This window comes from Agrilus planipennis, unplaced genomic scaffold (genome assembly GCF_000699045.2).
Source record: "Agrilus planipennis isolate EAB-ADULT unplaced genomic scaffold, Apla_2.0 scaffold199, whole genome shotgun sequence".
NCBI lineage: Eukaryota > Metazoa > Arthropoda > Insecta > Coleoptera > Buprestidae > Agrilus > Agrilus planipennis.
The window spans coordinates 453,092-463,825 of NW_020439011.1; the positions used below are offsets into that span (position 1 = coordinate 453,092).

The window sequence follows — 10,734 nt, forward strand, 5'->3', positions numbered from 1 at the left end:
AAAGATTGATCTTTTTTATTCCATTTTTATACAAGTTTTTTTTTTATATTTATATGCTGTTTTTGCAGCTTTTTTTATATATTCAGTAGTGTGAGATCGTGAATCAAAAAGCTTTTTATATAAAGGGTATTGTTTAGTGATATTTTTTTACTCTATTAAACTTGTATTCCAGTAAAAACAATACTATCATTATTTATTTATGTTTTTTCCTTAAAATATCTACTTCCAAGGCAGTAAAACAAAAGTTCTGGATGATCGTATTTTTATTAATTTATGGTGGATATTCGTTTTCTTTTCTCCAAATATTCTTTGAACTATATTTCGAAATTGGGTGTTTATATATATATCTAAAAAAGGTAGTTTTAAGTGGTATAATTGATTTATTAATATACCGTTACTTATCAAAATTGGCCTTAGACACAAAAAGTGAAAATTAAAAATCTTGCTGGTGGTAAAAATATGTTCCTATTTTAAATACGTTTGAACTGATGATTCCAGGCACTTTTCACTATTTTTTGCTCATGACGACATACAAAGGTAAAAACAATAAAATATAATTAAATCTTATACTAATTACATACCTGTCAAAATATTTGTATCACTTATTATGGAGTTACAACGAGGGTTTAAATTTACATCACCGAGTGTAGAAATTAAATCTATACATTAACTAGTGGCAGTAACTTAATAACGTTTCCATCTATTTACAGGTAAAGTACAATGAATGTTAAATAATACATTATGAGGAAAATAATTATCTACAACTAAGGTGGGTTGAAACAAGTACACTTTTTATTTATCTGTTTACCATATAATAAATAAAATTGTAGAATATGTGCACTAATAGCACAAGGCACAATTTACTGCTTTAGATAGATTTTAAAGCTGGTTTAAATCAAATTAGAAAGCATGCACCCCCTCACCTCGAAATTAAAACACTAATTTTTGATTATACATTTAAAATTATTACTTTAAATGAGGAATTGTATTTATATTTAATTTTATGATAAAGAATAAGAGTTATAATAATGAAAAGAGGGGTAGAAAACAATTATCTACTTTTTTAGATACTTGCATCATTACATAGTATTTAGGATGCTTTACCAAGGAACCAGCTAAACAATCAATTCATAATTAGGGCCCAAACTTGAACGTAATTCGTCATAATTGTTTTATCACAGACAAACAACTTAATTAAAATGTTTGGAAAAATGATAACAAATTGTTAATGGCGAAGCACTACATTCTAGTCTTCAGTTCGTATAAATAAATAAAAAACTACATATATTTCTATGACGAAATGTTAAAGCCTGCGGCCCGTGACAAATAATACTAGCACCCCCAAAGTAGTCATTGCAGGTGCCTGGAACCTATGCACTAACACCTTTTACAGAATACGACTCTGGTTGAAAACTAAAAGTTAAACATACGGTAAATTTGTCCATCTCTCAGAATAAAATGTTTTAACTATTTAAAAAAAAGTAGAGATCACAAATACTCGTTTATAATTATTAATTTAAAATATATGGGGGATATATGGAACAACTTCGTTCTTATTTGGCGACAACATTCAAATAAACGCAAGAGCATCGAACAACAAATTTAAGGAGTAAATGATTTAAATTCAAGCAATTCCTTCTTAGGTTTTTCCATTAGAAACGTATGTAGCGTAATTAATTAATACTTCAAGAGAACAATAATAAAAAGTTTACAAATGAAATACTTAGAAAAAATATATGACTGCAAAAATAAAAATTATGAAGTGTATTATACAAATTAAGGAACTTGCATTTTTGAGCGGTAATACTAATAATTGTATATGTATACAGCTTGAATTTAAATACAAAATTACATTACTGTTGGCAGACAGGGAACAATAGTGCACAAAATAAATAAGCATTAAATTAACAAGAATGAAAACATCACAATAATTTAAGTATAAACGATACAACGTTTATAAAAATTTTTCTCAATTTAATGCCAATTTCAAGTTTTTTTTTTTTTGTTATATTATGTACATTTGAAACACCACACTGTTGAATAATCTCAAAATTGCTACTCTTCCTGAGACTGTTAAACTACATTTTTGAAAACTCGCGTTTATAATAACATGAAAAATTCAAATCAAAATGTTTTCAAAATGGTATAACACTTAAGTAAACTAATTAAAATTAAGCAATTAGGTATCAGGCAACAGACTAAACAACGCAATATTAAGATGATAAAAAGAAAATATTTGATTATTTTGATAACATGTTACATCATAAGGTATGCATATCGATGATGAACAATATTATTGAAATTTTCTAAGTAGTTAAGTGTTCAGGCCTCAGTCTTTTCAGTGTCATTTCACTTTTCTTAATAACATAATTATAAAAAAAAATAAACGAACGGACAAATATACGTGCTGTTACCATTTTAAAATACATTTAAATTTGCATTTTATTTATGAGTTTTATATTACTTCAACATCAAACTTTATTTATAAAAATAGTTATCTTGCTAAAAAATAATAAACACTCATTTTAAGCAATGTGGCATTCAGTTTTCACAGAAAATTGGCGTTTAAATGTTACATTTTTTGCAATTATTTTAGAAGGTGTTCACATAAATTTGTACCATTATAACAAAGCATTTTGTNCATGATGGTCATCTTGCAGCAATATTTAAAAAAATATAAATTAACTATTAAATATCTATTCGAGGACGATATTGCAAAATAAGGGGTGGGTTTTGAAACCTCCATCTTGTTACGTACACAAATTTTAAGGTATGATCTTTACCTAATAGTTCATCATTGCACAGTATATCAATCTGAAAATAATTAGTTTTCCTATATTCTTTAGAAATACACCAAAAATTAAACAACAAAATTAGCAAAATGAATTTCTTACGTCACGATATTTTTCCATTCCATTAAGCACTTTCTTGGCTACAAACTTTTTCAGGTGAAGAATAGTTGCTTGGGCAGAACAGCGTATAAAGCGTCTTTTAAGTGTTTTAAGATTTGAACTAACACATTCTAAGCAAACATTTACTTGCTCATCTTGTCTATGATAGTCAGACTCTGCATGAGCTTCACTTGTATTCTTGTCTTCATCTAATTCACCAGGATTTGGTGGTATATCTTTGGGGCATTGTAGTCCACGTAGTCTATAAAATTCTCGTTCTCTATTAATTTCATCTGAAATATAGTATTTAAATAACAGTAGTACAAATGTTGTTAACAAGTTACTTTTTTGAAGATCAGGAACTAACTTATATACTATATCCTGCATTGTACGGTCAAAGCTTATGTACTGTAATGGATGTGACTGATGAATAACTATATTGCATGTTGGACATGTATTGTTCTCTTCTAGATGTTTGACAAGACAGCTTTTACAAACTGCAATGGAAAAGAATGAATAAAACGAGCCTTTCATTCACTTATTACTGAATTTGATACATAAAAAACATCACACTTACATGTATGTAAACACTCTGTTACGGTTGTTGCATCTATCAAATAACCTCTACATATTTTACATGTAATGTGACTGTTTAAAGTTTTTAGCTTTATTCTTCTTTCCATTGTCATAATTGTAAATAAAACATAATAACATTCATTCTAACCCTAAATAATTGTTACCCGAAAATGCTTCAAACGTGTTTGACAGAAATGTCAGACGGCAGTTATCAGCTATTACAGTGGCACTGTTTGCTGGTGTTGTAAAAGAGCAAAAATAAACTAAAATATATTAATTTTATGTATATTTTAGTAAGATGATATAGTAGGGGTATAAAAATGCATTTTTAATTTTTAAATGTTTATTTACAGAAATAAATCAAATATAGGTTCCTAACAGTTAAAAATCAGTTTTCAAATTAAGCTTTGAAGTATTGCCAATAGATGTCTCACTATGCCTTGTCTTTTTATTTTTGGGTGGTTAATTTGAATTTAAAAAATAATTGCATAGGAGCGTTACATACAATACACTTAGAATAAGTATATAGTAATATGGGTAAAATAACAGTTGATTCACTTTAAAATAGTAAATAGCATGTTCTTACTACTTTCCTTTCTTGCTTTTCGCTATAAATGTGAACAAGGACCGATTTACATAGGATAGGTAAAGACCCCATAAATTGGTGTTTAAGTATTAACAGTAGTTTTTATAACGACTCATAGGTCGAAACGAAATTTCGTATTCTTTACTGTTGAAAATTTTTTTTAATATATTTCATCCATCTGTCGAGCGTTGCACATAGTTTTAATTAGCTGTGTACTCGTAGAGAATGCAAATTTTAATTACTATTATTACAATTAGACAATATTTATTGGTGATTGATGCATGTTTAAACAAAGGATTACAAAAGGCGCAACTGCATTAATAAGGTGGGCTTATCATTAGGACGATGACTCATAAAATGAATATTCAATGATTATATTTTACATCCCAAATAAAACGTATTGGAATTTGAAAATATATTTACTTGATTATATCTAATACTTTTGCGTTAACTATTTAAAATAGCAATCTGAAAAATAATCCGCGTTAATTCTTTTAATGAAAAAGCTTAATTTAAAAATTTAACATTTGTTGCTGAAATAGATGGAACAGTTCAGTGTCCCTTATCGATTTTTAAATATTTAAACAAGCGTTTATATTATATTGTTAGGGTTATGGAAGATATATTATGTTCTTCATTATCTCAAACTTCTGCATGTATTTAATAAACCCACAAGGCATATCAGCAGGTGGGCGAGAAATATGTTTACATCCTAATAAGATAAGAATAAATTGCTAAGGAAGTAACACCACGAATGTACCCTCTATTTAAATAAGGGTGTAAGACAAGATAAATTAGCTTTCAGGAAAGGGAACTTATGTTTTGCTGCATTGTTATATTAAAAACAATGTAGAGTAATTTTATTTTATTGAAGACAAATTTAAAAGTTCTGTTTTTGCATTAACTGTTTGTTTAAAAATTAAGGAAAAGCTACTTTTATATATGATTAATTTTAATATAACATATTTAGTTTGTTGACTATTAAAAAATCTTGGATAGGTGTAATTAAAAAAAGGCTACATAAACATATCAATTTGAGAATATTTTATGTTTGCTGCTACATAACTTAGATGTTTGATTTAATTAGTAATTATAAAAAAATACTGATCTAGTTTTTGATCTGCATTGAAAAATTTATTATTTAAGTTTAATTACAATACAAAATGCAATATAATTAAGCTAGACATACTTCAGACTTTTTTTTTTCAATATTATGAAATGCAAAATTGAACAATGTTATACTAAAAAACAATGTTTACCACAAGCCTGAGGACCAACCACCTGGTGGAACTCGTACTTTTTGAGGAGCATTTGATTGATTTTTTTCATTAGTGGATGATTCATTGTCCTTTGGATTATTATTTTCATTTCCATTCTCACATGTTTGAATCTTTTCATTTTCTTTTGTTTCTTCTTCTTTCTTGGTTTCTGGCTGTGTAGGAGGTGAAGAATCTTCAAACTTGAAACAGTCTGCTATACCGCTTTTTGGGGTGCTTTTAACCGCTTTAACAGCGTCATTTTGGCCTCCTACAAGGGTGAAATTTCGATAAAATAAAAACATCTGATGAATCATTTCAATTGTTAATGTTAATGTTAATAATGATAAATAACTTACCTTTTACGCCTAAGATATCTGTGTAAGAACCACCAGGTGGTCTTAAAACGCGACTTGAACTTCTTGGTCCATCAATGTTATAATGATCAGTAGACATTTTTAATAAATCGGCACTCTTTTAAAATTAACTGATTAGTATTATAAATTCAAAATATGAATTACGACCGTTACGGTTTTTACTTGCTTTAGTTACTTTAATACAGCTTCAACTAATCTTGCCGGCCAAACAAAACAATTTCACATAATGGCTGCCACGACAGTCGTTGACTTTTCCAGTTTGAACCAGTGCAATTCTTTGCCCCTTCCTTTTCCCCTCCCGAACTATGAACATCAGAAATACTTGAGTGGTGACGAACAGAACGAATTATTTGCCGTTTTGCATTTTACATGCTATTTTAGTAACAAAAATGAATATTGAACAAACGTTTTTTTCAGAATAAGATAATTGTCTTTTTTGTATATCTATTTAAATTTTTGATCACAACAAATGTAAATTACTTAAAAAATTGTACCTCATTTTTAAATTTATAAACTCGATTCAAAGAAATTACTTCGTTCCTTACTAGTTAAAAATATGCAATAATTAAGTAATTATTGTAATATTATTGTAAACATTAACAGTCAACATTAAATAGTAGGTACGCCATCTGACCACATAGCGTGGAATTAAACAATAATTCCCTTTGCGGGAAAATTTAAACTACCGCGTAAAGTTGCACTTAGTTGCACCCTCAAGTAACTCAAAGAAATAATATTCCTGGTTTTACTTGGTCTCCTTTTAGCTTATTTATATATAAAATACTTTTATTTGTTACGAGATATTCATTTATTTAGATAAAAATATGAAAATATAAAACAACAAACTTTTAAACATAGGTACATGGAAAACAAAAGTGTACAATTATTTGTTATTAACAAAACATTAAGGTACAATGATAATACTGCACAGAAATTGCACTTTTACTTCTAATTAGTAATTGTACTTTAAAGTTACAATCATATATAGTACAAAAAATTCAAAATTGTAATGTATACACGGTTTATAAAACAAACAGAAAAAAGGAACATTATGTGTACTACTTGGAATGTAAAAGTTACAATATATGCTATGTTTATGGCACCTGGTCCTTAACCTGCTGGCGCAACTGCTCTACAATAATTCTCAAGTCCTTTAATTCTTTAAGACGCATACGTGCTACTTCTTTGGCAATATTATATTTATCTTTATATGTTTGCTCATCCTATAAAATGATTACTACAAACGTTATACGAAACAAAACATTGTTTCAGTTGTACTTACTCTTTTATTTAAATGTGGATTTTCGGCTTGCTTCGTAATGTCAGCCTCGTCTTTTCCATTCAATGTAAATTCTGAATTATGAACCTGATTAGTGGTCAAACTTATTTTAGGAGCATCTTGCTTGTTTTTTTGTTTTTCTGTTACGTTTTCAATAATTTGATTGTTTTTGTTTTTACTTTCACCTTTTTAAGAAAAATATACATAAGTATTAACAATTAATTGGAACAGTGCCAAAACAGTTCAAATTACCTGAACTAGCTAACTCTAATAAAGGAGAATGAAATATACCTAAAAATTACGGATGATAATAAAAAAAGTTTCGTGTAAAAGAAATTCTTACCGCGGCCGAGACTTCTTCTTCTGTCCTGTTCAGCAGTTCTCTTCATTTTCCATATTTTTTGATTTGATTCCTCTAATGAATGATGCTGCTCTACTCCATTAATCCAGACTTGTTTGTACCTATTTTCTAAATCACCCAAGCGTTTTTTATAGGAAGACAATTTAATATCACTTTCTTCTTCTATTTTTTGATATTTCTTTTTCTGTTCGGCAAGCAGAGACTCCAAATTACAGATTTTTTCCGACTGTGTTTGAATAAATGTGTTATGTGATTTGACTAAAGCTTGTTTAAATATTTTAAACATTTCCATAAGTTTTAAAACAAATAACGTTATGGGTTCACGTTTCAATTTTATTTGATTTTCTAAGTACTTAAGCTCAGTTTCAATTTTTGTTATTATTATATCTTCTTGGGTGGATTTCTCTTTTAATGTAGCTAATAAAACTTTGTATGCTTCAGTTTTATCTGTAAGTACATTTTGTAATGTACTGAAATTCTGTAGTTTTATTTTAAGTATGCGAGTTTGTTTTTCATGGTGTTCTTTTTCTGCAATGATTTCTTGCATGTCTTTTTGTAGCTTAGTAACAATTTCATTTTTTCGTTTAAGTTCACTGTTTTGTTTAGAAATTTCATCTCTTTCCTTTTTTGCTTGGTATAATGTCTTTTCATTAAGGAGTAAATTGTTTTGTAATTTTTCTATCTCTTGATTTGCTTTTTCTATTTTATTACAGTAAATTTCCTTAAATTCTTCATGTTTTTGTTCCAGTGTTGCAAACTTTTCGTTTTGCTGAGCCAAAACCTTTCTGCTTTTAGTCAATTCTATTTCTAGTTCCTCAATTTTATTTAAAGCAGTGTGATAGTCTTGACTGATTTTATTTCTTCTATTTGTTTCTTCTATAATTTGCTGACTGCAATTTACAATAACATCTTCTTTTGATTTTAAAGCTAATGTTTTTTCATGTAAAAGTTCTTCCAATTCCTTGTTTCTTTTTTGAATGTGCTGCTGTTCTTCAGTATATTTTTCTAATGATTTCTTTAACATAAAATTTTCTGTAGTTAACGTATCAATTTCTTTAATTGAACTTTCCATTCTATTTGTTAATAAATCGTATTCACTTTTCTGTTTTTGAACTTCCAATATTAGTCTTGATTTTTCTTCTTGGAATTCTTCACTAACTTTTGTAACGAGCTGTTTTCTTTCATTGATATTATCTTTTGAATTAGGAAATTTACAACATTTTAACCAAAATGTTTTGAGAAATGATAGTTTCTGAAAGCCATGTAAATATTCCGCCTTAAGGTCTTTAAAATTCAAATTAATAAATTCTACAAGAGAAAAAAATCTAGTGAAACTATTCTGCAGTTTTTCATTCATAAATGATTTATTTAGAGTATCTTCCCATCTCTTTTCTGAATCAGTTTTGTTGGTAATGTTCATGATATTAATTATGTCTTGCAAAATACCCATTAATTGATTTAATGTTTCTAGATTTTTTTCAATTTTGTTCAGTTTAGTATCTGAGTGACAATTTTCACTACTGACTAATTCCAGTATTGTATCACATAATAAAGTGAGTTCCTTATAACTATCATTTTCTTTACAAAGATGTTCAATTTTTAAACATACATCATCAGTTATCACTTTTAAATTTAAATCAATAGCAAAAGATTCTGCGAGATTGTTTCTACATTCTTCAATCATTGGCAATGAAAATTTATTTTCTGTTTCATTACTTAAGCAATTATAAAATGTTTCACAAAAATCTTGTTGTTTATTAATTAAATTCTCAACGTAAGAACTTAAGTACTTCAATTTTTTTTTTAAATCTTGAAGGGAAACTGGGTCTGAAGATTGAGAGTTTTCACATATTGCCTTACAAACTTTTTGAAAAATAGAACTTAACATTGAGTCATCATCATCAGGCCCATCTAAAAGTTTATATAATACATGCAGTTTTTTTTTAATTTCAAATACTGCATCACTAATATCATCTTCTTCCATATTCACAGCTTTTGGAATGAAATTATCACAGCAACTAACTGAAGATTCATTTAGATTCCCATTATCACAGTCTTCATTATAATAATCTAAACTAAAATATTCTTTAAAAATTAGCATAACCGTAGGTACTATTCTACTTTCAATTTGAACAGTCATGTTACTTACACAGATTCTACATCTTCTAATGACCCCTGTAAAGGTACTTCTGGGCTTAAACTAAAACAGAATTGTTCCAAAATAAATTTACAATAGCAAATTTTGTAGAATTGCTTTCTATGTTTCTATAATTTACCTTTCACGTTCATCAGTCTCTTGAATAACTGGTAGGTATGTCTGTTTGTAGTATGTATCAGTTGGAATTCGTACTTGATAGTTCTGGGTTAAGTTTGTTTGATACAATTTAAGTAAGTCACTATATTTAGCATGCAGTAATTTGTTTTCATGCCTTAATCGACCAATCTGCAATTTCAGGCTATAATTAAATACAACAGCAAAATATATAAAGAAATACTTCTTCTTCTAATTCACACTGGGCTTCTATTTTTGTAAACGACTGAAGTTCTCTCATTTCTTCTTCAAAACTTTCGCTACGAAGTAAACTTGTATTTCTAGAATTTGATTCTTCCTCGTCAATTTCCAACGTATTATTTTTAAATGCTTCCATCACCTTATATTAATTAATTACTACTATATTCTAAAAAATAATCCAATAACTTTAAGGTTAGATCACGTTTAAATTTGAATGAATTTGAACTTGGGCAGTTTAAGATGTGTTCACATGTTCGGAACACCTAATCTGGGCACAATTACAGAGTAGCCCGATCATTCATCAGTATATAATGATACGAGATGTACCTTAAAAAACTATGGCAATGGGTTCATTTTTACCTTTTATTCGTACATTCATCATATAAAATAAGGCTCTTTTAATTTAAACATTTTACCTTCCTGATTATTTTTTTTAAAAATCAGCACTATATTAACAAAGAGTGCTTAGAAATTATTCTCATCTTTTATTGGTCAAATACTAAAGCATTTCCTTAGCCAAAAATGGCCGACTTATGGAGTCCTTGCACTTCGAAGGGTAAGAAATAGAATTATTTTAGTAAAAATATTTGCTGAAAGCCATAAAAGTATTGAAAACTTGTTAATAAATATTGCTGATCACGATAGGCATATAGGTTTTACCGTACATTGTTTCTTTTTCCTCAAATTTTTTATCAACCACTTCAAGGTCATGGGGTACAAATAAATTTATTATATAATTTAAAAATCTTTTTAATAATCGAAAATTCGAGCTAATTTGCGTTTTGAAACTAATTCTTAAGATATTTCCAAGCCAATTTCTACATTTTAATTTTTTGTGTAGAAAATAGTGGTTGAGAGTTACTACCCAACTTAATCTCCTGGCCACAAGTTTTGAT

General features: G+C 28.0%; 3 protein-coding genes across 3 annotated transcripts; all 3 read right to left on the reverse strand.

Moving 5' to 3' along the window:
- Positions 1-2,647: 2,647 nt before the first annotated feature.
- On the reverse strand, positions 2,648-3,727 carry LOC108741256 (polycomb group RING finger protein 3). The gene is made up of 4 exons (XM_018475984.2): positions 3,469-3,727; positions 3,236-3,388; positions 2,895-3,184; positions 2,648-2,814 (listed from the first exon to the last, which is right to left on the reverse strand). The coding sequence occupies exons 1-4, from the start codon at positions 3,578-3,580 to the stop codon at positions 2,689-2,691; spliced, it is 681 nt and encodes a 226-aa protein (XP_018331486.2). The 5' UTR covers positions 3,581-3,727; the 3' UTR covers positions 2,648-2,688.
- Positions 3,728-5,162: 1,435 nt separating this feature from the next.
- LOC108741258 lies at positions 5,163-5,969 on the reverse strand. Its single transcript, XM_018475985.2, has 2 exons — positions 5,669-5,969; positions 5,163-5,580 (listed from the first exon to the last, which is right to left on the reverse strand). The coding sequence occupies exons 1-2, from the start codon at positions 5,763-5,765 to the stop codon at positions 5,309-5,311; spliced, it is 369 nt and encodes a 122-aa protein (XP_018331487.1). The 5' UTR covers positions 5,766-5,969; the 3' UTR covers positions 5,163-5,308.
- A 585-nt stretch (positions 5,970-6,554) lies between these two features.
- On the reverse strand, positions 6,555-10,042 carry LOC108741300 (uncharacterized protein MG328-like). The gene is made up of 7 exons (XM_018476065.1): positions 9,822-10,042; positions 9,603-9,769; positions 9,476-9,526; positions 7,309-9,401; positions 7,218-7,256; positions 6,969-7,150; positions 6,555-6,909 (listed from the first exon to the last, which is right to left on the reverse strand). Exons 1-7 carry the CDS (start codon positions 9,972-9,974, stop codon positions 6,781-6,783), a joined length of 2,814 nt encoding a protein of 937 aa, XP_018331567.1. The 5' UTR covers positions 9,975-10,042; the 3' UTR covers positions 6,555-6,780.
- Between the last annotated feature and the right edge of the window lie 692 nt (positions 10,043-10,734).